The following is a 26,282-nucleotide window of genomic DNA, read 5'->3' as shown; positions in this document are numbered from 1 at the left end:
GTCCTTTTTAAACTGGTGCACACAATTATGGATGCATTTGGTGCCAGGAGGCAGGAAAGAAGGCTCGATCTCTTCTGTTAATCATCAACAAAATTACTAATACAGAAGAGACAGTAGTTCATACTGTAATTTGAATTAATTTTTGTTCCTGGGATAGATGAGAACAAGAAAGGCCTTCAGAATACCTCTTGAAGGATCAAGTAATGTGGGTGAAAGAATTGTCACGCTCAAAAAAGTATTAAATTCAACATCTTTAATCAGTTGGGTACAGAAAATGTCATACAAGTTGCAGAGAAAAGCACTCGACTAGTCAGAGCAATGCCAGAGTATTTAGGTAAAAGTAAATCTTCAGTATGTCCAGAAGTAACATTTTAATGCAGTTTAGAAGTTAATTAAGAGTTTTACAGTCTTAACAGAACATTGAATATGAGGCAGAAATATTTGTATGTTATCTTTTGCTCAGCTACAGGCAGAACCCTGTAGTAACATTGTATATTTATTAAAACAAAGTAATTTTTTTGACTAATTACTCTGGTTTGAGCTTCTTGCTGGACCTCTTGCAGCAGAGTAACCTACAGACAAAGATGAAACTCCAGATGGAGGTTCCAGTTATGGCTAAAAGAAAGACTGCTACATCCAGGCAGAAGTAGGAATACCAAGGCAGGCCGAAACCTGCGGACCGCAGGTGGGCAGCTCCTTTATTCCTAATGACGTACTCTATCCAGAAGATGGCTGTGTCCATTGGAGACATTGGTCGGTCACGGTGTAGCTGAGAGAGACGTTGGCTGTTTTTACTGTAAGACGGATTGTCCAGGATGTCCTTTAGAGCCTCCAGGAAATTGTCTTTGGTCAGTGATCGGACCTCCACCACCCTAGCTGCTCCACGAACTTTCAGTCGGAGTAAGTTGTCAAACTGATCAAATAGGAGGGGCAAACCCAGAACAGGAACGCCATGGTAGATGGCCTCATACATGCCATTGGTTCCTCCATGGGCTATGAAGACTTTAGTCTTAGGATGTCCCAGGAGATCATTCTGGGGAAGCCATTTCACCAGCTTGGTGTTTTTTCCCAAAGTTGAAGGTTTGTCACCATCAAACCGCCAAATCACTTTCTGAGGGAGCTCAGCAAAAGCAGCAGCAATGGCTTCTGTGATCCCATGAGGCAGAGCTGACACAATTGTCCCTACAGACATGACCACCACCCCATGTTCCCCAGAGCTCTGCATAAATGCCTCCAACTCATCGGGCAGAGGTTGAGCCTCCTTGCACTGGAACCCCCCTATGTAAACCATATTGGGCATGGTGGGTCGAGGGAACTCAAAGATAAAATCTCCCCTACAAAGCCAGATATCAGCTGAGAGCTCCAAAGAAACCAAGTCAGTTCCAGGAGGGAAGTATTTCTGGAAGAGATCTGTGTAGGTTGGGTTAATGACAACGTACAACTCATAAAGATTGTAGAGATAATGCAACATATTCTTTGTCCTCTCTAGGAAATCCATCTGATCCTGAAGTTCACTTCCGGATACAGGGGCATAGGAGACAGGAGATGGAGCTATGGATTGATGACTCTCTCCATTGTTAATCCAGCGGACATTAAAGACCATTGGCAGCTTGAGGTAACCACCGAGAATAACCCCCATTGGAAATGCAGGGTCTGTCAACATGAGGTCAAACTTGGCATCCTTGAGCTTTTTCATTAACACTTTATCCTCTAAAATATTATTAGTCATTATCGCCGAGATTTTATGCATGTCTTTTAACAGCATTGTAATCAATTTGTGTTGACAAAATGAGCGAATAAAAGTAGGATAGACACGGCAATCCATGACATCCTGCATCATTGTCACGTAAAAGTCCCTGTCTATCTCATCAAAGACTGATGGAACATGAATCGAGGTGTAAATAGAAGGGTTATTGGTGATGTACCAGCTGTTGGCAGAGTGCAAAACGGTGATTTTGTGACCCCTGGAGTGAAGCTGTTCCAGGATAACCTTCATGTTGATCCAGTGGCTGCCATCAACAGGCAACACCAGGATCTTACTGCCTTTACAGTAAGAGGATCTGAGCAACAGGAAATAGAGGACTGCCAGGAATACAGAGATCGCCTTGGACATTTTCTGTAAAGAAAAAAAAGAAGTTTTTTTGTTTATGTCATGCAGATGAATTTTGAAAGAGGGTATTACTTATGAAGTTTACTTACATCCCAGTCAGACAGTGGGGAAGCGGGACAATTTTCCCATCTGACTGACAGTTTGCAAAATGATACCCAAAGAAAAGCCTTCACTGGGTCAGTATGATCCAGCCAGATTGCTCACACTTGCAGGGTCTAGTGACACGGTCTCTTGAGTCCCCCGGAGGGTTAAAAAAAAAAAAAAACTGTTTCATCTAAGTCTCTGCAAATTTTACTAAACTTTTCATGTTTTAAATTTCAAGAATTTCCAGGATAAATTTTCCTCATTCTTCTGGAAGAATGTATTTTGGGTCAATGCAGGCAAGATATTTGGCAAGCTTCCTCTCTGTTTATTCCTGACAAGTTTAGCAATGGTTTTTATACTCAATTACGTTTGGTCTCATAAGAACAAAGAATATCACTCCAAAAATTATGGATTGCATTTACATTTGCAAACTGCAATATGGCTTTTTATGTTGCTTTTAGAGTAATGGTCTCTGTTATACTCCAAATACGATGAAGTATTGATTATGCCTTAACAGAGATGTAAAAGAAAATGGCAGAAGACAAACATATTTAATCCCCTTAGCTCAACTTGAAAAGCAGTTAGAAAATGAACAGAATGGCGTTGAGTTTTTCAGAATAATGTAAACTGAAAAATCAAACCTGAATTTTGATGAGTCCTATTCCAGATGTTTGCCTTGAGCTGTCCATCGTCTGGAAGCGGGATTGTATTTTACACTGGCCTCATGTTTCAATCAGCGAGCCTGAGCATGCAGGACAAAGTCCAATACATGTACTAAAGGTAAGTTACAAAAAATTTGTGCTTGTGCTGAAAGGCTGTTTGTTTTAATTACGTAGCACATCTGTATGGGTTTAGTCAATAGTTTGGATGCAGGTAGGGTCATTGGATGTTTTCTTTTTCATTTTATCTCTTAAATACCAAACAAATGTCATTTTTATTTTGTCTAACATAATTTAGGGGATCCAATATCCATTTTTCCTGGGCATGCCTTTATTTGAAGATCAAACAACAAGAACTCATTATGTCTGTGTTACGACATACTGAGTTCATCACTAAATCTGTATTCACTGACTGCCATGTTCATTACAAAGTGCTTACCGCTGTGCTTACCCATGGACACAAAAAAAGCTCAAAAGTTATGCTTAAATGCTGCCTTGTGACCTTATTGCATGCAACTGTCATTTTCACAACTCTTTGTTCTGATATGTCTATTTTGAACTGTTGCACACATTTATGGCTATATATTTGCAACCAGTCAAAAGTTGAAGAGTTAAGTAAAGTGGATGAAAGAATTGTCACGCTCAATAAAGTATTAAAGTCAACATCTTTAATCAGTTGTGGATAGAAAATGTTCAGCAATACATTTTTTGTTATCATTAGAATGTAAAGATTAAAAAAATAGGAAGAAAACATTTATTTATATTTGTCTCAGAAACAGATTTGTTGCAAAAAGCACTTCAGTTTTCTCAATTCAATACATCCAGAAATAACATTTAAATACAGTTTAGATGAGTTTTATGGTCTTCACGGAATATTGAAAATGAGGCAGAAATGTTGGTGTATTGCACAGCTTATTGTTTTTGGTTCAGCTAAATGCGGAACCCTGTAGTAACATTGTATATTTATTAAAACAAAGTGATTTTTTTGACTAATTACTCTGGTTTGAGCTTCTTGCTGGACCTCTTGCAGCAGAGTAACCTACAGACAAAGATGAAACTCCAGATGGAGGTTCCAGTTATGGCTAAAAGAAAGACTGCCACATCCAGGCAGAAGTAGGAATACCAAGGCAGGCCGAAACCTACGGACTGCAGGTGGGCGGCTCCTTTATTCCTAATGACGTACTCTATCCAGAAGATGGCTGTGTCCATTGGAGACATTGGTCGGTCACGGTGTAGCTGAGAGAGACGTTGGCTGTTTTCACGGTAAGACGGATTCTCCAGGATGTCCTTTAGAGCCTCCAGGAAATTGTCTTTGGTCAGTGATCGGACCTCCACCACCCTAGCTGCTCCACGAACTTTCAGTCGGAGTAAGTTGTCAAACTGATCAAATAGGAGGGGCAAACCCAGAACAGGAACACCATGGTAGATGGCCTCATACATGCCATTGGTTCCTCCATGGGCTATGAAGACTTTAGTCTTAGAATGTCCCAGGAGATCTTTCTGGGGAAGCCATTTCACCAGCTTGGTGTTTTTTCCCAAAGTTGAAGGTTTGTCACCATCAAACCGCCAAATCACTTTCTGAGGGAGCTCAGCAAAAGCAGCAGCAATGTCTTCTGTGATCTCAGATGACAGAGCTGATACAATTGTCCCTACAGACATGACCACCACCCCGTGTTCCCCAGAGCTCTGCATGAAAGCCTCCAACTCATCAGGCAGAGGTTGAGCCTCCTTGCACTGGAAGCCCCCTATGTAAACCATATTGGGCATGGTGGGTCGAGGGAACTCAAAGATAAAATCTCCCCTACAAAGCCAGATATCAGCTGAGAGCTCCAAAGAAACCAAGTCAGTTCCAGGAGGGAAGTATTTCTGGAAGAGATCTGTGTAGGTTGGTTTAATGACAACGTACAACTCATAAAGATTGTAGAAATAATGCAACATATTCTTTGTCCTCTCTAGGAAATCCATCTGATCATGAAGTTCACTTCCGGATACAGGGGCATAGGAGACAGGAGATGGAGCTATGGATTGATGACTCTCTCCATTGTTAATCCAGCGGACATTAAAGACCATTGGCAGCTTGAGGTAACCACCGAGAATAACCCCCATTGGAAATGCAGGGTCTGTCAACATGAGGTCAAACTTGGCATCCTTGAGCTTCTTTATTAACACTTTATCCTGTAAAACTTCACTTGCCAAGCTCACCAAACTCTTATGGCTGTGTTTTAACATCAGTGTAATCAAATTGTGTTGACAAAATGAGCGTATAAAAGTAGGATGGTCACGACAATCCATTACATCCTGCATCATTGTCACATAAAAGTCTGGGTCCAGGTCATCCAAGAGTGATGGAATATGAATGGAGGTATAAATGGATGAGTTATTGGGGATGAACCAGCTTTTGGTGGAGTGCAAAATGGTGATTTCGTGACCCCTGGAGTGAAGCTCTTCCTGGATAACCTTCATGTTGATCCAGTGGCTCCAATCATGAGGCAGCACCAGGATCTTACTGCCTTTACAGTAAGAGGATCTGAGCACCAGACAGCAGAGGACAGCCGGGAATACAGAGACCGCCTTGGACATTTTCTGTAAAGAAAAACAAAAAGTCTTTTTTTAAGCCATGTAGATCAACTTAAAATACAGAGTATTCTGTTTCAGGAAACATTAAAGACCGTTGACAGTTCTCTTACGAGAGGAATGTAAGAAAAATAATTGAACCCTGCCTTGGTCTTCACATGCTCAGGAGGATGTGAGGAAGAGAGGGCTTGTCCCTTCAGCCTGTCAGTTCCCACAACAACACAAAAAACCCTGGTAACAGGACATGCCCTGTCTGTGTGGCCCTGCCGAAACATGCACACTTATAAAGTCTCATCAAGTCATCGCCCAGTCAGGTGAGGAGTCATCACCTGACTGGGCAATGACTTCATCACCTGGGCTCCCAAAATTATATAAAGCCAGAATAGTTTTAGTTTATGCCAACTTTTCAAATAAAAAACTAAGAAGAAGGGAAAAATGTCCCTGGTTGATCCAAAAATTTCAGATAGAAATCATTCCAGTAGTTCTATTTGATCTAAAACAAGAAAATGTTGATATGAATTTATGTCAGCCATTGAGACAAACCATCCAAAATGTTTGGATGAATTAAAATAACTAAACAATTTTTTTTCATCAACTTTATTGATATCTTTGACTTTTCCTTTTGTAGTCGTTTATCTCTACATAAAATCCAAAGGCTTGTAGAGTTTAGAAGCAAATATTTTCCAATTTTCTTGGAAAACAACAAAAAATACTGTATCCACTTTCAGAACTCCATATAAAACATGAACATTACTAATACATTTTTCACTCCTCTGCGTTGATAAGCTTCTGATGTTCATGTTTGTCTTCAGCTTGTGTATCTGTTGTACTCTAAATATGATGAAATATTGATTATACATTAACAACCATGTAAAAAAAAGAGAGTAGTCAGAATCCAAACATATTTAATCCACTCAGATTAACATAAAAAGTGAAAATGAATATGAAGTTGTGTTTTCTTCAGGTAAACTGAAAAATCAAACCTGAATCTTGATGAGTCCAGTTCCAAATGTTTGCCTTGAGCTGCCGGTTGTCAGGCAGCAGGATTGTATTTGACACTTGCTTCACATTTCAAACCAGCAAGTCTGAGCTTGTGGGACAAAGTCCAATATGTGTACAAAAGGTAAGCTACAAAGATTTTATTGCTTCTGCGGACATGGTGTTTCTTCTAATTACATAGCTTATCTTTATGCATTTACTGACGTTTTCACTGCTCTCTGTTCTCATATGTCCGTTTTAAATTGGTGCACACAATTATGGCTATGCATTTAATGCCAGTTCACTGTGTGTAAACAGGAAAGGAGGCTTGATCTCTTCTGTTAATCAGTAACAAAATTACTAATACAGAAGAGACAGTAGTTCGTACTGTAATTTGAATTAATTTATGTTCCTGTGATGATGAGAACAAGAAATACCTTCAGAATACCTCTTGAAGAATCAAGTAATGTGGGTGAAAGAATTGCCACGCTCAAAAAAAGTATTAAATTCAACATCTTTAATTAGTTGTGGACAGAAAATCTTCCGCAATACATGTTTTGTAAGCAATTAGAATTTAAAATTTCAGATTTGACAAATAAGAATACGGCAAAAACACTTATGTTTGTTGCAGCAAGAGATCAGTTGCAAAAGCACTTCAATTTTCTCAATTCATATGTCCAGAAATAACATTTAAATACAGTTTGGATTAGTTTTATGCTCTTAACGCAACACTGAATATGAGGCAGAAATGTTGGTATATTGCACAGCTTGTTGTTTTTGGTTTAGCTACAAGCAGAAATCTGTAGCAAAATAGTATATTCATAAAAACGGAAGTAATTTCTAGATGAATTACTCTGGTTTGATCTTCTTGCTGGACCTCTTGCAGCAGAGTAACCTACAGACAAAGATGAAACCCCAGATTGAGGTTCCAGTTATGGCCAGTACAAAGACTGCCACATCCAGGCAGAAGTAGGAATACCAAGGCAGGCTGAAACCTGCGGACTGCAGGTGGGTGGCTCCTTTGTTCCTGATGACGTACTCTATCCAGAAGATGGCTGTGTCCATTGGAGACATTGGTCGGTCACGGTGTAGCTGAGAGAGACGTTGGATGTTTTTACGGTAAGACGGATTGCCCAGGATGTCCTTTAGAGCCTCCAGGAAATTGTCTTTGGTCAGTGATCGGACCTCCACCACCCTAGCTGCACCACGAACCTTCAGTCGGAGTAAGTTGTCAAACTGATCAAATAGGAGGGGCAGACCCAAAACAGGAACGCCATGGTAGATGGCCTCATACATGCCATTGGTTCCTCCATGGGCTATGAAGACTTTAGTCTTAGGATGTCCCAGGAGATCATTCTGGGGAAGCCATTTCACCAGCTTGGTGTTTTTTCCCAAAGTTGAAGGTTTTTCACTCTCAAGTCGCCAAATCACTTTCTGAGGGAGCTCAGCAAAAGCAGCAGCAATGGCTTCTGTGATCTCAGATGGCAGAGCTGACACAATTGTCCCTACAGACATGACCACCACCCCATGTTCCCCAGAGCTCTGCATGAAAGCCTCCAACTCATCAGGCAGAGGTTGGGCCTCCTTGCACTGGAACCCCCCTATGTAAACCATATTGGGCATGGTGGGTCTGGGGAACTCAAAGACAAAATCTGCTCTGAAAAGCCAAATATCAGCTGAGAGCTCCAAAGACAACAAGTCGGTCCCAGGAGGGAAGTATTTCTGGAAGAGATCAGTGTAGGCTGGATTAATGATGAAGTACTGTTCATAAACACTGTATAGATAATGCAACATATTCTTTGTCCTCTCTTGAAAATCCATTTGATGGTGAAGTTCACTTCCAGATATAGGAACATAGGAGACAGGAGATGGAGCGATAGTTAGATGACCTTCCCCTGTATTAATCCAGCGGACATTAAAGACCATTGGCAGTTTGAGGTAACCACCCAGAATCACCCCTAAGGTAAGGGCTGGGTCTGTCAACATGAGATCAAACTTTGAATCCCGCAAGATCTTCATTAAAACTTTGTCGTCTAATATTATGTTAGCAGATCTGGCCAGAATCTCATGGCCCTTCCCTAACATTGACGTAATCAAGTGCTGTTGGCAAAATGTGCTTATAAACCTGGGATAGCTGCGGCAAATCATGACATCCTTCAGCATTTTATTGTAAAAGCTTCTGTCTGCCTCATCCTCCAACATTGGGATATTAATGGAGGTGTAAATGGAGGAGTTACTGGGGATGTACCAGCTCTTGGCAGATCTTAGAACGGTAATTTCATGGCCCCTGGAGTGAAGCTCTTCAAGGATTATCTTCATATTGATCCAGTGGCTGCCATCAACAGGCACCACCAGGATCTTGCTGCCTCCACAGTAAGAGGGTCTGAGCAACAGGAAGCAGAGGACTGCCAGGATTACAGAGACAGAGTTGGACATTTTCTGCAGGAAGAAAAAAATAGAATGTAGTTAATCATCAGCTGGTGTAACTACCTTTTGAAAAGCAGTAGTTGGAGTGAATTACTGCACTGTGGCATACAGGTTTGTTTAAACACAATGGCAAGGCAATTGTAACTAATGAATCTATGAAGACTTATAAGACCATCTCCAAACAATCTGATTGCCATGAGAAAGATGTGTTATTCACAAGTGAAACACAATTAAGACAGTTGACAGTCTTCCAACACCAATATGAAAATTACCAATACCCATTCGCTACATCTCAGCAACCTTTATATCATGATTGTCCAGTTGGCTTGGTTCTTACTGTACCTTTGAAAACTGGCCCGTCTGCCTCTACTATGTTAAGCAATTACAACAACTGGTTTAGTGGGGTTCTGTCACAACACCAAGGCACCAAGCTGTCCAGCTTCTGTTAATTTCTTCTCTTTGGTTCCAGTATCTCCAGATTTAGTCTGTAACTGAAAATCTCCGGTGCCCACTTAGCATAGACCAGTGGCCACATCTACCACTGCCTGATTGCTTTGAGTTTGGTTTGTTTTTACAAAAAGTTTGTCTTTTGCATTGGCTCTACCATTGTCTCTTTGGATGTAGACCAGGTGTTGTTGGACAATGAACAATTTGTTGCAACAATAGTCAGAAAAAAAAGAAAATATGTAGAAGCTAAAATGGAAAAAAACAACTAAACAAGTGTGACTGTTTGGAAGGGTTGCCAGGATAATTTCACTGCTCTCTAAAACAATATTGCTCCATAATTTAGGTATTTTGTTGAATGAACCAGAATACCTGTAGAGCAGTGACCCTTTGAAAGGCCAGATTAAAACAGGCAACAAAATGCCTGAAAAAGAAAGAGATTTTACACAGCAAATATAGAGAAATATTTTTTGAGGAATGCTGTGAGTGTGAAGCATTTTCTGATCTCCATATAAAACCTGAAAATAATGTTATTTATGTCACCAGTTTGTAATATGCGTAGAGATATTTGTGTGAATAATTTGCATAAAAATCTGCTGGACTTTGCAATCTGTAGCTATTACATAGCAATCATGATGAGACTGTATACACCTGCAGCAATAACAAGAATAAAAGACTAAACCCATTTATTTTACACTAAGATCATTATCAAAGGTACCTCGATTCATTTGTTTTGTCATGCAAAGATGAATCAAAGTTACAACCTGATTGTTATTAAATCCAATTCCAGACGTTTGACTTGAGCTGCCTGTAATCGACGAACTAGCATTGTGTTATACACTCAACTCAGTTTTTACATGGAGAGACCCAGAGCTTGTCAATCAAAGTCCATTTTATGGATTAAAGGTCAGTCTCAAAGGATTACTGCTGTTATCAAACACAGTAATACTTTGAGACTGACCTCAGCCAACCAGGTTCATCTTAAAAACTTTACCATGGCGGCATGCATTTAGGATACTTGTTTTTCTCCAGCTGTCCATAATTCACAGTTTGGTAAATGGATCTTAGGTTATTTTTAATCACTCCATTTTGTATGGTTATTCATGTAAAATAATGAGCACAAGCTAAAATATTTTTATTTTGTAAGACCTGTTTTAAAGGTGTTTGTCTGTTCCATTATATGTTTTCTTAACTAAAATAAAGGGCAAACGACAGTGTCAAAACGCAATATATTTCCATTACTTTCATGAAGAACAATGCGAACCCAAAGCATATAACTGTTCTTCTACCTCTAGCTGAAAACTATGCTCTCTCTCAAAGCTTGTTATTGCAAAAGTACCTTACAATAAAAATTGGTGCCAGTCATATGACCCACCATTGTGGTCCCATAACTTCAGTTTCAAAGGAACAAGGATTCTGCATCAGCTAAAAGCTAAATGGGATCAGATTCAAGTCAATAGCTAATATGAATCCAGCAAAAAGTTAACCATGGTGGAGTTAGCAACTACTATATTTGGAGTCAAAGTAAAAACTAATAAAACTCAATCTAATAGATCTTTAAACTCAAACTAAACAGGGTCACATTAACAACTAATCAGAGTCAAACTAGTAGCAAATCTAAACCAAGGTAACCGCTAATTAGAGTTAAACAAATAAGAAATTAGTTAAGTTAAAAGCAAATCTGTATCTAGGCGTATAATAATCAGCACCAAATTAAGAATAATCAGAAAAGAGCTAACATGTTGGAGTAAACTGACAACAATTATCACTGCTGTTAGGGCAGTTAAAAATGTTATCAGGATTCAAAGACTTTTTTGTAATGTAGAAAAAAAACATTCAGCTTTTTCAACTCAGTTTCAGAGTCTAATTAATAAACTATTACTCAGCTACTGGTAACAAGGCTTTCTCAGGCATTGTTACATTATATCTGTTTAAACGAGAAATCACCCACAATTAAAAATATTGTTTTTCTGACCTGAATTTGTTCAGAAAAAAACATTTTACTAGAGTTTGTCAGTAAAGAGCTTTATTTTCTTAAAACAAAACAAAATATGGAGCAGAAAACATTACTCAATACATTACTTATCGGTGTCTAAAATAAATTTAACTGTTACTGAAAAAATAGTTATTTTGCTTTTGCCTTCTTGGTAGACTTCCTGCAGCAGAGTATCTTACAGGCCATGACAGAGCCACAAATGATGCCTCCAGTTATGGCTAAAAGAAAGACTGCCACATCCAGGCAGAAGTAGGAATACCAAGGCAGGCTGAAACTTGCGGACTGCAGGTGGGCGGCTCCTTTATTCCTAATGACGTACTCTATCCAGAAGATGGCTGTGTCCATTGGAGACATTGGTCGGTCACGGTGTAGCTGAGAGAGACGTTGGATGTTTTTACTGTAAGACGGATTCTCCAAGATGTCCTTTAGAGCCTCCAGGAAATTGTCTTTGGTCATTGATCGGACCTCCACCACCCTAGCTGCTCCACGAACTTTCAGTCGGAGTAAGTTGTCAAACTGATCAAATAGGAGGGGCAAACCCAGAACAGGAACGCCATGGTAGATGGCCTCATACATGCCATTGGTTCCTCCATGGGCTATGAAGACTTTAGTCTTAAGATGTCCCAGGAGATCATTCTGGGGAAGCCATTTCACCAGCTTGGTGTTTTTTCCCAAAGTTGAAGGTTTGTCACCATCAAACCGCCAAATCACTTTCTGAGGGAGCTCAGCAAAAGCAGCAGCAATGGCTTCTGTGATCCCATGAGGCAGAGCTGACACCAGTGTTCCCAGTGACATGACCGCCACCCCATGTTCCCCAGAGCTCTGCATGAAAGCCTCCAACTCATCAGGCAGAGGTTTGGCCTCCTTGCACTGGAACCCCCCTATGTAGACCATATTGGGCATGGTGGGTCGAGGGAACTCAAAGACAAAATCTGCCCTGAAAAGCCAGATATCAGCTGAGAGCTCCAAAGACACCAAGTCAGTCCCAGGAGGGAAGTATTTCTGGAAGAGATCAGTGTAGGCTGGATTAATGATGAAGTACTGTTCATAAACACTGTATAGATAATGCAACATATTCTTTATCCTCTCCTGAAAATCCATTTGATCGTGAAGTTCACTTCCAGAAACAGGAGCATAGGAAACAGGAGAGGGAGCGATAGTTTGATGTCCCTCTCCATTATTGATCCAGCGGACATTGAAAACCATTGGCAACTTGAGGTAACCACCAAGAATAACCCCTAAAGAGAAGGCAGGGTCTGTCAACATGAGGTCAAATTTGGTGTCCTTTATCTTCTTCATTAGCACTTCGTCCTCAAAAATTATAGCAGCAGATTTGGCCAAAATATCGTGGGCGTTCTCTAACATATTTGTGATCAACTGTTGTTGGTGAAACGAGCGTATGAAGGTTGGATAGCTGCGACGAACCATAACATCTAGCAGGATTTTTTTATAAACACTCCTGTCTCCCCCAACTGTTGGAATATGAATGGAGGTATAAGTGGAGGAGTTAGTAGGGATGTACCAGCTCTTGGCAGAGTGCATAACAGTAATTTCATGGCCTTTAGAGTGAAGCTCATCAAGGATTATCTTCATGTTGATCCAGTGGCTGCCATCAAGAGGCACCACCAGGATCTTACTGCCTCTACAGTAAGAGGGTCTGAGCAACAGGAAACAGAGGACTGCCAGGATTACAGAGACAGAGTTGGACATTTTCTGCAAAGGAAGAAAAAAAAAGTTTTTCCAACATAAGGGAGCCATGGACTAGAATACCTCCTTATGATTGTGCCATTTTTTTTCCACTAGATGTCACAAGAAACAATGGGAATTAGTGGCCATGTGTCTGAGATCTCGGCTCAGAAGCACCAAAAGCCAAGATATTTATGGTAATGTGTTATACCATTTGATTTTTAGAAGAAACCGAAAAAGCAAATAAAACAATCAAAAATTAATTTGACATTATGTAATTAGTCTGTACAACCTTCACACTGTTAGCAATTTTCTTTAATTATAAATAAACATATATTCAAATCTGAGCAAACTTCCAATAATTCACAAAATCCATAACACAATTATTAATTAGGTTTCTTGAAAGTTGCTGGTTGTTAATGGAGGAGAAATATTTCCAAAATAGGTTTTGTGTACCAAAGATTACCACAAAATAAGACAACAATGAACACATATTACATTTAAGCTAAGAGAAAAGGTGGTAGGTGTTTTAATTTAAGGTAAAAGTTTGTGAAATGGCTCACCAGATCTAAAGTCTTGCTTGAGCTGTCAGTCGTCAAGGAGCTAGTGTTCTTTTACTGGCAATCATCCCAGCTTTTACACACAGATGCTCCTAGCTCATAAGACAAAGTCCAATGTATAGATTAAGGCAGGGGTGGGCAATCCTGGTCCTCGAAGGCCAGTGTCCTGCAGCTCTTAGATGTCTCCCTGGTCCAACACACTTGAATCCAGCAGGTGAATCACCTCCTAAGTGCAGTCAAGTTTTCCAGAGGCCTGCTAATGACCTCATTATTTGACTCAGGTGTGTTGAAGTAGAGATACATCTAAAAGTTGCAGGAGACAGGCCCTCGGAGTTGCCCACCCCTGTATTAAGGTATCGCAAAGGTTTATGTGACATACCATAAACCTTTCTAAAGTACTCTGGTTATTTTATATCACTGAGATATATATATATAATATATATATATATATATATATATATATATATATATATATATATTTGGAACAAATATTTTTGCTTGACATTATTTTATGACTTTAAGTTAAGTTTCAAAAATGTTGATTTTTGGTTGCTACCTCTCCCTGTTTCTAGAGGAACAGCTGAGTATGAGGCAGAAAAAAAAGCAAGTTGGCTCCTTTGAACACCATGTGCTATTCTGTGTCTTCTGTCCTGATGTCCAGATAAAATAAGTTAATAGAACGTACAGGATGTAGGGGGCATTTGCAAAGCACCCAATTCAGGAGCAGCATTGATTTCCTTGGCACTGATTGGTTGTAACCCCAAAAGTGGAGACAAGAAAAACTATGGATGCTAGCTTCCAAAGACAACCCAAGTGCTTAACAAAACATCAAGCTGTTTTTTGGCAATAAGTTTATAATTTTTGGTCTCTATAAAATAAGCATTTCAAAAACCTCCTGATTGTTAGTTCACATTGTGCCGTTACCTAGCAACCCCGATTGAATCCAGTGCGTCAACTAGCAACCCAAGTGGAACTCGAGCATGTAATACCCACATAAAAAGTAATACCCAGATATTAACTTGCACATACATACATACATACATACATACATACATACATATGGGTAAATAATTACTTGTGCTTTGCTTTCTCCATACATCTTCAGCTAAATTATTTCTGTCTTAAGACTTTGTCTGTGTCCAAAAATGAAACTTGATTACATTTTAATTGTAGGTTAAGAGTCTTAATATTTAAAAACAAGTTTGTGTTTGAGGCAGAAATGTTTTCATAAAACATGACAGTATTAAACTACATGTATTCCTGCTATAAAGTTGTTACTTCTTTAGTGAATTACTCTACTTTCCTCAGAGTTATTCTGCTTTTGCCTTCTTGGTAGACTTCCTGCAGCAGAGTAACCTACAGACAAAGATGAAACCCCAGATGGAGGTTCCAGTTATGGCTAAAAGAAAGACTGCTACATCCAGGCAGAAGTAGGAATACCAAGGCAGGCCGAAACCTGCGGACCGCAGGTGGGCGGCTCCTTTATTCCTAATGACGTACTCTATCCAGAAGATGGCTGTGTCCATTGCAGACATTGGTCGGTCACGGTGTAGCTTAGAGAGACGTTGGCTGTTTTTATGGTAAGACGGATTCTCCAAGATGTCCTTTAGAGCCTCCAGGAAATTGTCTTTGGTCAGTGATCGGACCTCCACCACCCTAGCTGCTCCACGAACTTTCAGTCGGAGTAAGTTGTCAAACTGATCAAATAGGAGGGGCAAACCCAGAACAGGAACACCATGGTAGATGGCCTCATACATGCCATTGGTTCCTCCATGGGCTATGAAGACTTTAGTCTTAGGATGTCCCAGGAGATCTTTCTGGGGAAGCCATTTCACCAGCTTGGTGTTTTTTCCCAAAGTTGAAGGTTTTTCACCATCAAAACGCCAAATCACTTTCTGAGGGAGCTCAGCAAAAGCAGCAGCAATGTCTTCTGTGATCCCATGAGGCAGAGCTGACACCAGTGTTCCCAGTGACATGATCACCACCCCGTGTTCTCCAGAGCTCTGCATGAAAGCCTCCAGCTCATCAGGCAGAGGTTGGGCCTCCTTGCACTGGAACCCCCCTATGTAAACCATATTGGGCATGGTGGGTCGAGGGAACTCAAAGACAAAATCTGCTCTGAAAAGCCAGATATCAGCTGAGAGCTCCAAAGACACCAAGTCAGTCCCAGGAGGGAAGTATTTCTGGAAGAGATCAGTGTAGGCTGGGTTAATGATGAAGTACTGTTCATAAACACTGTATAGATAATGCAACATATTCTTAATTCTCTCCTGAAAATCCATTTGATCATGAAGTTCACTTCCAGAAACAGGAACATAGGAGACAGGAGAGGGAGCGATAGTTAGATGACCTTCTCCTGTATTGATCCAGCGGACATTATAGACCATTGGCAGTTTGAGGTAACCACCAAGAATCACCCCTACAGGAAGTGCTGGGTCTGTCAATACCAAGTCAAACTTAGTATCCCGTAACCTCTTCATTAGCACAACATCCTCCAAAATTTTACCAGCTGACTTTGCCAGAATCATATGACCATCTCCTAAGGCAGATGTGAGCAAGTACTGTTGATAAAACGTGCGTATAAAATTTGGATAGCTTCGTCGATACATGACATCCTGGATCATTGTAATGTAAAAGTCTCTGTCTGCCTCATCCTCCAACATTGGGACATTAATGGAGGTATAAATGGAGGAGTTACTGGGGATGTACCAGCTCTTGGCAGAGCGTAGAACTGTGATTTGATGGCCTCTGGAGTGAAGCTCTTCAAGAATTATTTTCATGTTGATCCAGTGGCTGCCATCAACAGGCACCACCAGGATCTTGCTGCCTCCACAGGAAGTGGATGGGGGTAACAGGAAGCAGAGAAGTGCCAGGAATATAGAGGCAGTGGTGGACATTTCCTGAGGGGAAAAAAGGCACAAAATGAAAAAAAAATTGTTAGCTAACCTTAAAAGTCAAATAGTAGCACATTTGTTCTATAGGTCTATTATATTTTAATGACATGTAGAAGTGGACACACTTCCACTAATGCGCTAATTGCTGAGCTAATTACTTGTTTTGATTTTAGCTTATTTGCAAACTTTAAAAATGCTTAGTGCACTTCCCCCAATTAAATGTTTCCATATAATTTCTAAAGTGCTAATTTACTTGAACAAAGTTGTGTTCTATGTTGAAGTTTGACTGTTAAGAATTCAAGTTGTTAGATGTTTATATTCATGCTCTTATTATGAAATCTTTTTACAGGGCAGTTCTGTTTCCTCTCATGTCTTTTTTCAGACACTTTGAGTAAGTGACAAGTAAACAACAAATTAACAAATGAGGTAGAAAAATGCTTACATGAACAAACCAAGGGTGTTAATTAAACAAACTTAAAAATTCACTTATATGAATTGTTTTGACAAGCGTTTGTTTATCTATCTTGTACGTGAGATCAGAACTATCAAATTACAAATATTTTATCGAGATCCCCATAAAGGAGGGAAGTTGCACACAGCCAAAACTGGTAAAACAGCTGTAAACTGAGTAACTTATCTGTTATCTCATTTACTTTCACTTGGAACAAATCTAGGTTACCTGCCTTTAGTCATATAGGTGCACTGTTGTTACTCTGTAACTCAAATGGATTAGTATGAAGGAAGTGAAAACCTATTTTGTCAATTCTCAGCAGTAAAATCTAAATTTAGGTCAGTTTTTGTTTGAAGACACTTGGTGTATTCAGCCAAGTTTGAATAGAGCAATTAAAAGCATATTAAGATGCACCATGGTATAATTATAGAGCATGTCAATGAGTACCTGTGGTCCTAGTTACCATGACAACAGAAAGAAACCCAAAGGCTTGAAAAAAGTTATCACTTTGTGATTTACATTTTAAAGTTGTAGCTTTGTCCTAACTTAATTAATTCCTAAATTGTTGTCTGGTGGACCGCAAAAAAAGCAAGGTCCGCAAACCTCACTTTGAACAACCTTGATCTATATAATGTATTTCTAGTGAATTTAGTTAATACAAAAATTAACTTTTCAAAATTATCCTAATTTATTAACTAAGACTATATAAACACATTTGTGTCTATAATGCACCTCCTTTTCATGGGTCATAAACAGTGTCAAAAACCAGTATGTGTGTGTATTTTTTAAAATATTCTGGTTCCTTCTTACATTTGTGTAATTGTTACATTTTTTAAATTGACAATAAAGAAACACAGCACACATATACATATGCACACCAGTGAATATGGAAAATAGTACATTTTAAAGCATAACTGATCAGTACTCAGTTTAGTTTTAGTGCTGTTTGTTTATACATATAAAGGGTTTGTTAATTAACTCACCTGACTGTTGTTGAACCCGATTCCCAGAGTATAATTTGTGCTGCCAGTCCTTGGTGAGCCAGGATAATATTTGATACTTATTTGCAGACAGCAGAGCTTTTGAAAAAAGATGACCTCAGTTTGTAATGCAAAGTCCAGTTTGTAGATTAAAGGTGAAGTCATCAGAGTTCATGACATGTTTAACATCAAATATTACTCATGTGAACATAGCAGTACAATGAATTTATTCACCAATTTCCCTTTAAAATTGGTGAATAAATTTAATTTACATTGTAAATGTAACATTGTTTCATGTTCTTTCCCCACTCAGCCTGTTCAGTTTGAAGCCATTTGCACACAACTCAGTTTTTACACACCTTGAATGAAACAAAGTCCAGTCTTTGTGTTAAAGGTAAGACACAAACACTTATCATGAAAACTGCATTGGTTAGCAACATGATGTACATGAACTTAGCACAAAAAGAACAGGAGGCAAGTTTATTTGTTTAGCACATTTTAGCAACAAGACAGTTCAAAGTGCTTTACAGGATGAAAACAATACATTGCAGTGGGATAATAAAGGTAAATAAAGAAAAATTGGACTGTAGACTAAAATTTATTGTTTTTCAGTCAACATTAATCAAAGGGAACTCAGAAAATGTAACTTAACCTCCTTTCCCAGATTCTGGGACAATTTTAGTGGTAGAGATGTTCTGAAAAGGAAGAGGGGCCTCAAATCAAGTTCTGCCCCCAGACCCTATCTAATATTTGGCCTGCCCTGCTGCACGGTTATATTTCTGTATTTTTCCAAACCGGTCACTGAATCCAAATCAACTCTTACATCCTTTTTGGTTGCACACAAACAATGCTTCTGGAACACAACAAAAACCTTCCGAATTTCAGGTCGACAGGAGGAAAAGTCCAGGCTGGAAAACGGCCAGAGAGTGAGAGAGACGGGAGTGGCAGGGAAAGAGTGAAGGAGGAAGCAGCAAGGTCATACAGAGGAGGGAAAATAACACGGGTGTTCGTGATTACGGCGTTAGATCAAGTCCCAGCTCAGTCATATCAGCGAGCCGCAGCCTTTCCCTCCCCTCGCTCACTTGCCCTCTGAGGATTTACACAAACCACAACAAGAGTGGGACAAAGGTGATCAGATCATAAAACAGTGGCTGCTGTAAAGGTTTTACAACATTACGGTTAACTATTAACCCTGAGGAGAAGCTAGCAATAACATATTTCATCATACAGGTTTAGGATGCATAGTTACTGTAATTTTAGGAATTATTAAAGCTATGCTGATTTTTTTAAGAAATGAAACTTATGCAGATATTTCAAGTTACTGTGAAGGAAGCATAGAAAATTGTAGTCAGTAAGAGAACTAGTACAACATAAAAGAAAAAAGTAGCCAAGAAATTACTCAACAGTAAAAAAGTATTTGAAGATAACTCAAGTCCTGAGTAATTGATACAATTATTTAATATTTAAGAATTATATAATCATACCAATACAAATATAAATTTATGTGGAACCAAAATGAAAATAATTCATATAGATAACAAAATTGGGCAAAAGACACATTTTTCTAGATCAATATGGAACTTTAATAAAATCTGCAGGTGTGTGTCTGGTGAATTTTTGGTTAAAACATGTTTGTTCTTCATTCATTGAAGTTACAGTGGATAGAGAAGTCAGAACATTTACTAAATTAAGAGCAGCAATACATAATAAAATCACTCTAGTAAAAGTAACAAGTACAGCTTAGTAAATATACTCCTAAAAGTACATTTTTTCCCAAGTGAATCTGAGTAAATATAACTACTGATTTAAATCAGTTTAAAAAGAACATCCATGAAGAAAATAGTCAGCATGTAGGTGTTATTTACTGTTTAAAAGTTTAAAATGTAACTAGAAATGTCAAAATGTGGTGTAATGTAATCGGTTTTAGTCATGCAGTTCAGTTTTTTAAGCAGATGTTTCAGTGGAGGGTTTTTCCCCCTTACAGCAGGAACTGGTACTGAGCGCCCTCTAGTGGATGGAAATGGGAATAAACATCCAACCCCCCCCACCACCAAAAATTAGAGAAAAATAGCAGTTTTGTACTCAAGCAAAAGTTTCTACATGTTTTTAAGACTAAAAATAGTCTATTTTCCAGTGCAAAACATTTGAAATAAGACAAAACTAACATAAGAAAATTTTCAGCAAAATATAGCAGCTTGTTTTAAGTCAATGATTCCTTAATATTGATGAAAAAAGTTCTAGTTCCAATAGCATGTTATTTCACTTATGGGAAAAATGTCATAAGTTAAATAGTCTGCCTTGATAACAATAATCTTTTAGCAAGTTTTTGTGTTTTTCTAGTGTATCCAGAAATTTTACTCAAATAAGAATAGCAATACTTTATAAAAAAAAATTATTAATCAAGTAAAAATAAAAAGCATAATGTAGTAAAGCTTTTTTTTTTTCAAAAATAGTTACTGAAATAAATGGAACCAGTTATTACAAGTCTTCCACTAAATATATAAACTACTCGGTTTTCACTTTAAGTGGCGTCATTATTTATTCTCTGTAGGAACAAATAGTTTTCAGAAACAGCATAGATAGTTTGTGCATGTAGAATCCAAAGTTTCAGATCAAATCTAGATGGCATAAAATAATCCACAAACAGTCAGAGCAGGAAGAAAGCTGACATTTTGCATAAGAAGTAAAAATAGCCGCAGCTCAGAGAAGAAGTGGGAGCTGCTTCTGAAGGCTGCAGCTCTTCCTCCTCTCAACAATGAGTCAGGCTTAAAGGATGAATTTCATCATTAAAAATCAGTTTCATGTTTGGATCACTACATCCATCCAACACTGGGCTGCAGAAAAGTATGTAAAAAAGATACTCTAAATACAAAATATTTTCATTAAATGTTACAGTCTGATTTCTAAGTGGAGAGAAATAAATATAGATATATTCCCCACAATTAGAACTCTAAAAAAGAAAACATTTAATTTACATAAGTGCCTCTAAATATTTCTGGATTTATAAAAATGAAACCCAAAAATTCTGGTTAATTAAAGATTAATTTGTCTGCATCATTTTTTGATTCATGAAAGTTTCACTCTAATTTCTTTAAAGTGCATCACTTAACTAAATTTGTACCATTTCTGAACTGAGGTCGAAGGCCATATAAAATCATTCCAAGTGCCACAAATGGCCCACGACCCACACTTTGGACACCCCTAATCTGACTCTTCTGTTTTTGTTCTGACTTGACTTGAATAAAATCAATTGTGAAAATAAAAGTGTCCAGATTGCTTTTTTTCTTACTTAGTATTTGAAATTCTTACTTTTGAAACTTCATGTTGTGTTTACCCTGGTTATATTTATCTGATTTTAAAATGGTTTGATTATCTGAAATATGTGGGTCAGAGAAGCAAAAATAAAACAGATTTTTTATATCACTGCATCTATAAAACAACTGTAAAGGATGTGTTTTTTGTTGTTTTTCGTGAGGATATGTTTAAAATCTCATCTTATCCACAGATAAGGCCCAACAAGTTGAAACTAATCTGCTGATTTGTGACGCCGCCCTCTGCTGGAGAGGCGGCGCAACTCCCAAAATAGAAAGTTGATAAAATTCCTTCACATCAACTTTAAGATTAAACCAAGAACAAACTGATAAAACTCTGCACTGCAAAAACTACCTTTTAGTTTCATTGAACTGTTTTATTATGATGCATCTCTAATTTTATGAAATGTACAATTTACTAGGTAAACATTGTTAAACTTCCTTCTAATCACCAATTTCTTCTGTAGGAAGTTTTTGTCGTCCAATGAGACATTTTCACACATTAAAGTCTCAACAAAGTACTGGAGACTGAAGCACTTGGACACATTTGTTGCCATGGCGACTACTCAATCAAAGGAAGGCCTGCAAATAAAAACAATCATTACTGTTTTCCTCACGAGGCTCTTTCCATTTTCACCACACCTTGCACAAAGTTTGACACCGAGCCCAGATATGTGAGCAAAGCTCCCTGGAGACACTCGCCAGCTCAGAGGCTTTTCCTTCCTCTAATTGTTCGGCATCATGAATCGGATCAGTTCAGCTCACATGTCGCTCTTCACACAGCTGATTCAGACGCCATGCATGAACTGTGACTTGGTTACAGGTGTTTACTGTTAAGTGAAACACACCAAACTCCCACAAGTCTCTGGCACCATCACTCAAAAAACTAAGTACAGCCTAACATCAGCCTCAGCAGTTGGCAGCATTTGGGGGACCTCAGAAATCTGGAAGTAAGACAGTCCAAAGCTACTGAGATTGATGTCATGTCGGTATGACTCAGGGGAGTCTAAAGGGTTGGAGGTAGGGTTGGGGGTTTGTCTATAGGGTTGGAGGTTTGTCTATAGGGTTGGAGGTAGGGTTGGGGGTTTGTCTATAGGGTTGGGGCTTGTCTATAGGGTTGGAGATAGGGTTGGAGGTTTGTCTATAGGGTTGGAGGTAGGGTTGGGGAGTTGTCTATAGGGTTGGAGGTAGGGTTGGGGGTTTGTCTATAGGGTTGGAGATAGGGTTGGAGGTTAGGGTTAGGGTTGGAGGTAGGGTTGGGGAGTTGTCTATAGGGTTGGAGATAGGGTTGGAGGTTTGTCTATAGGGTTGGAGGTAGGGTTGGGGAGTTGTCTATAGGGTTTTAGGTAGGGTTGGAGGTTTGTCTATAGGGTTGGAGGTAGGGTTGAGGGTTTGTCACCTTCGGGTCCTTAGAAGCCTGGATGGAAGATATTGAAATGCCAATGTAATGTTGGTCTGACTCGGGGAAGTCAGTAGGGTTGGACATAGTATTAGTGTGTGCATAATAAACCTTGATGGAAACATAACTATTTTTTTCCAGTCTTTATTAGGAAATATAAACTGTTTCAGTTGCATATTGAATATTTTTAACTTAAAAGACATAGAATAGGCCTTATATTTCCAGATATACATGCATATTTGTTCAACCATTACATAAAAATGGTAAACAAAAGAAAATGTGTGGAAGAAATCAGTATTTTCTACAATGAAGAGAAAAAAGTGTGTGGATGGATGGCTGATAGTTAAATATTTCCCTATTTTCCATCCTTTGTTCCTTTTCACTCAATGTTCAATCAGATGTTCCTGGAAACCCTAACCCTCTCTCTCAATCCAATCAAGCGTGGCAACTCTTTGGGTGCCGTCTCTGTGATCACGGCTGTGACGTCAGCTTCTCGGGTTGTTGATGAGGGAGCGGACCATTAGTTCTGATCAGATGGCCGTGCTGACAAACACCACCGGGTTTTGTCTCGTCTTAATCTCTCTGGATATCTGACACCAGGTGCAGGGCCCGCAGAAGCTCGCATACACACAGTCGCTGCAAACGCTTCCCTGGGGAGAACAAAATGTAAAATCCGCACAGCAGAAAGAGTTTAAAGAAGTTCAAGATGTGAGCTGGAACAGGTTTCAGACTGATCTGAGGTCAGATAAACACTGCCGCCGTCTGGGGAACATTTTGACTCTTTTCTGCAAATAAACAAACTAATAAAGAGGTTGGATGAGTTCAAGGTCACTATAGTTAACTAAAACTAAGAACATAACAAAAACTGAAACTGGGAGAATATTTCCATCACCTGGAATCAATAAAAACGGCAAATAATTCATGAGTTTATGAAACTAATTAATTCATACTGAAATTATGAATTTAATATTTGTTGTTTTGTGTTTATTAATCTGTTTATTAGCATTTCGAACTGATGTGAAATAAATTTTTGTGTCTGTTGTGGGCATTTTACGGCATCCCATAATCCACCTGGTGGCATAGTCCGCAAAATGGCGGCAGTAAAAGTTGGGAGAAAAAAAACAGTTTGTTTTTCAACAATAATTAAATAAAATGTTTTAATGGTGTCTTGTGTTGAATATTCATTACCCAGCTGATGCCTAATCACAATACTTTGACCTTTATGAAAGAAAAACAAAATATGAAAAAACTAATAAAAACTCAACTGAATCCAAACAATATTTAATAAAAACTAGCAGACACACTCTAAAAACTAATTAAAACTAACTGGATTAGACAAACAAAAAGTCACAGATATCATTATAATGACAAACCTCGATGCCGTATCTGTGGCGGACTGACGCCCGGAGTGCAGTGGCCATGGGCGGGATGAGTCCGAAAGCGTCCAGCAGGGGGAGACAGAGACACTCTCCAGCCTCCTTGGCCGTCTGGCAGGCGAAGCAGGGAAAACACCAGCAGGTGTAACAACCTGCAGAGGAAGGACAGGCGGGTTGATGATGTCAGGGTGAAAGGTCAGGCTGCTGGGTGAACCCAGGAGGTCACAGGTGACTTCAGAGATCAGAGACGAGACGCTTCTGTCCTCACATGAGGACGGGTTGATTATCATCTAAAGATGGACGCCCTGATTCCAGATCAGCCTGGAGGATGCTGAGTCAGCAGATAGTCTGTCTAACAACTCAGCCATCAGTTTGTTCATCCATCGGTTCATCCGTTCATTAAACCATTCATCCATCCATCCATCCATCCTGAAGCATTTCATTTGTCCTTTCACTCTTTGCTATTTAGTTTTGGAGGTCTCCTTTTTCTCCGTTTTCTCCTCAGACTTTTGATACTTTCAGTTTGACGTCCCAAATTCAACGTTTGTATTGATGTGGTTAGAAATTAAAAAGCTCATTATTTGCCCTCTGTCTTCTCGTGGTTTGATCTTTCATTCTGTATCTTTATTAACAATTTTATCAGAAACCAAGTTTTGTCAGAGAAAAGAAACCGATGCGGTAAAATAACTTCTGCTTTCTGCTCAAGTTGACTCTAGAGGACAAAACCTGATTGGCATCATGTGTTACCATTCTGTTTATATTCTGGTTTATGGGTTTTAAGGCTCTAAAATCTTCAGCTTGTTCAACATGCTGAGCTAGAGGTTGTTCTTATTGACTGGTACTCACAGAGCGAGCGGTCCTGGCAGCAGTCACAGATGCCAGAGGACCACTGCTTGGACGCAGAGGTCATGGTGAACGCCCGGGGTTGGGCCGCCTGAACGTCAGCAGACATGTCTGCAGCTCCTGACAAAAGGAAATAAAAAGGAAATAACAGCCCTAAGTTTCTAAATACATTTTACTCAACATGACGCAGACTAACTCAATAAATGGCAGACATACTTTATATTTCTAGAGAACATAATGGAGCTTACTTTTTGTTCTGTTATCTCTTTAATGTTTCAGATAACCTAACAAATGTTAACATCAGATGAGGTAAAAAGAAAAACATCAGTTTTCAGCAGTTTAATGTTTTTAAAAGAAGCAACCCAAACCAACCTGGCTTTATTTGAAAACATAATTACCCTTTGAGGGTAGTTGGCACAAACAGTTCAACAACTGTTTCCCACAAACCCAACAGTTTGTGGGAAACATTTTCACGGGGGTTGGTTTGGGTCGCTTTTGGATACTCAATACCCAGCATGGCTGCGTTTTTGCATAAAAGAGTTTAAAAAATGCGGTTTGTTTTAGTTTATAGTTTTAAATGTGTTGGGTTGTAACTACTGAAATGTTTCTACAAAGTAAAATACTCTTTATCTAGAGAAAACATGTTGTTGTGGTGTGATCTACTTCTGCTCTCTGAAGGGTTTTTATTACCAAACAAGATGCAGATGTGCCAAGTATTAATCCAAAACACACAGAAATAATCTAAAGCCTAAACCTGATTCAGAAATTTAAGGTTAGTCTCTGAGTCTTACCTCACCTGTGGTCCAGAAAGTCTTACACCTGAGAAGCTAGAAAACATGGCAGAGGAAGCCTCTTGACGACTGGTTTGTCCAGCTGGAGAGCGATCATCAAAATGACAGCCCAATGTCAGACAATGAGGCAGTCAAAGTATTTTTAACTGTAATCTCAGAGATCTTGTTCTTTTTAAATAGCCACACCTTTAACCTATTTTACTGTTTTCATTGTTAAACATGTCTGATAGTGGAAAGCAATGTCCTCCACCACCATGGCATCTACAACAGTGATAAAAGCAGGTTATCCGTTACGTCATTGTGTTCTCACATCAGTGCTGATGTTTTGTTTGTAGTTGTTCGAAAAGAAGCAGTTTGCATATTTGTGCTGAACAGTGCATCAAAAATAATCCCACCTAAAGTAGCTTGATACTGCAAGCTATTGGATAGAAATGTATTACAGCTATTAGTCAACACTTAAACTGGTCTTTTCCAGCAATTTTGAATATTTCTGACTTTTTAAAATGCTTGCTAAAAATGACAAAAATAGTGCAATAAGTCAGTTTAATGCTTATTTGCAAACATCTTTTATGAAACAGCCAGTTTAACATGTCAGTCTTTCTGAAAAATATATATTTGTTATAAAACAGAAAGCTACTTTTCAAACTACGTGTTGGGTCTGTTGCAGCTAACGCTGCTGCTAGCTCTACGCTCTAACACACATGTGTCAAACTCAAGGC

The 26,282-nt window shown here is 38.9% G+C and overlaps 2 protein-coding genes and 4 pseudogenes across 7 annotated transcripts; all 6 read right to left on the bottom strand.

Annotated features, from left to right (window-relative positions):
- Positions 1 to 238: 238 nt before the first annotated feature.
- On the bottom strand, positions 239 to 2,927 carry LOC106931026 (UDP-glucuronosyltransferase 2B31-like). Its single transcript, XM_088015893.1, has 2 exons — positions 2,836 to 2,927; positions 239 to 2,116 (listed from the first exon to the last, which is right to left on the bottom strand). Exons 1-2 carry the CDS (start codon positions 2,881 to 2,883, stop codon positions 527 to 529), a joined length of 1,638 nt encoding a protein of 545 aa, XP_087872019.1. The 5' UTR covers positions 2,884 to 2,927; the 3' UTR covers positions 239 to 526.
- A 583-nt stretch (positions 2,928 to 3,510) lies between these two features.
- On the bottom strand, positions 3,511 to 5,433 carry LOC148154172 (UDP-glucuronosyltransferase 2B31 pseudogene; annotated as a pseudogene).
- A 1,474-nt stretch (positions 5,434 to 6,907) lies between these two features.
- Positions 6,908 to 10,101, bottom strand: LOC106931023 (UDP-glucuronosyltransferase 2B31 pseudogene; annotated as a pseudogene). The gene is made up of 2 exons (XR_015766163.1): positions 10,041 to 10,101; positions 6,908 to 8,844 (listed from the first exon to the last, which is right to left on the bottom strand). The product of XR_015766163.1 is annotated as a UDP-glucuronosyltransferase 2B31 pseudogene (transcript).
- A 1,184-nt stretch (positions 10,102 to 11,285) lies between these two features.
- On the bottom strand, positions 11,286 to 13,168 carry LOC106931015 (UDP-glucuronosyltransferase 2B15 pseudogene; annotated as a pseudogene).
- Positions 13,169 to 13,255: 87 nt separating this feature from the next.
- LOC106931022 (UDP-glucuronosyltransferase 2B31 pseudogene) lies at positions 13,256 to 17,900 on the bottom strand (annotated as a pseudogene). Its single transcript, XR_015766227.1, has 2 exons — positions 17,847 to 17,900; positions 13,256 to 16,418 (listed from the first exon to the last, which is right to left on the bottom strand). The product of XR_015766227.1 is annotated as a UDP-glucuronosyltransferase 2B31 pseudogene (transcript).
- Positions 17,901 to 22,681: 4,781 nt separating this feature from the next.
- Positions 22,682 to 25,700, bottom strand: LOC106931017 (cornifelin homolog A-like). Of its 4 annotated transcripts, none has more exons than XM_015008925.2 (5): positions 25,564 to 25,681; positions 25,021 to 25,056; positions 24,776 to 24,892; positions 23,927 to 24,081; positions 22,682 to 23,203 (listed from the first exon to the last, which is right to left on the bottom strand). In XM_015008925.2, exons 3-5 carry the CDS (start codon positions 24,879 to 24,881, stop codon positions 23,084 to 23,086), a joined length of 381 nt encoding a protein of 126 aa, XP_014864411.1. In that variant the 5' UTR covers positions 24,882 to 24,892; positions 25,021 to 25,056; positions 25,564 to 25,681; the 3' UTR covers positions 22,682 to 23,083. The 4 variants fall into 4 exon arrangements, with proteins under 4 accessions (XP_014864411.1, XP_014864412.1, XP_014864409.1 ...); XM_015008926.2 differs by having other exon boundaries at positions 25,569 to 25,676; XM_015008923.2 differs by lacking the exon at positions 25,021 to 25,056 and having other exon boundaries at positions 25,564 to 25,700.
- Between the last annotated feature and the right edge of the window lie 582 nt (positions 25,701 to 26,282).

The sequence above is a fragment of the Poecilia mexicana genome, unplaced genomic scaffold (genome assembly GCF_051168715.1).
Source record: "Poecilia mexicana isolate PSO_F unplaced genomic scaffold, ASM5116871v1 scaffold_18, whole genome shotgun sequence".
NCBI classification, from domain to species: Eukaryota; Metazoa; Chordata; class Actinopteri; order Cyprinodontiformes; family Poeciliidae; genus Poecilia; species Poecilia mexicana.
The sequence above is the reverse complement of the archived record's forward strand: the minus strand, read 5'-3'. Positions and strand labels throughout refer to the sequence as shown.

Excerpts from the sequence above, each read along its gene's own strand:
- LOC106931026 (XM_088015893.1), bottom strand. The coding sequence starts at position 2,883 with ATGGACAGCTCAAGGCAAACATCTGGAATAGGACTCATCAAAATTCAG. Across the intron at positions 2,117-2,835 it reads TAGGACTCATCAAAATTCAG|AAAATGTCCAAGGCGATCTC; the intron begins GTTTGATTTTTC and ends TTTTCTTTACAG.
- LOC106931017 (XM_015008923.2), bottom strand. The coding sequence starts at position 24,881 with ATGTCTGCTGACGTTCAGGCGGCCCAACCCCGGGCGTTCACCATGACC. Across the intron at positions 24,082-24,775 it reads CTGCCAGGACCGCTCGCTCT|GTTGTTACACCTGCTGGTGT; the intron begins GTGAGTACCAGT and ends CTTCCTCTGCAG. Across the intron at positions 23,204-23,926 it reads GCCACAGATACGGCATCGAG|GGAAGCGTTTGCAGCGACTG; the intron begins GTTTGTCATTAT and ends TGTTCTCCCCAG.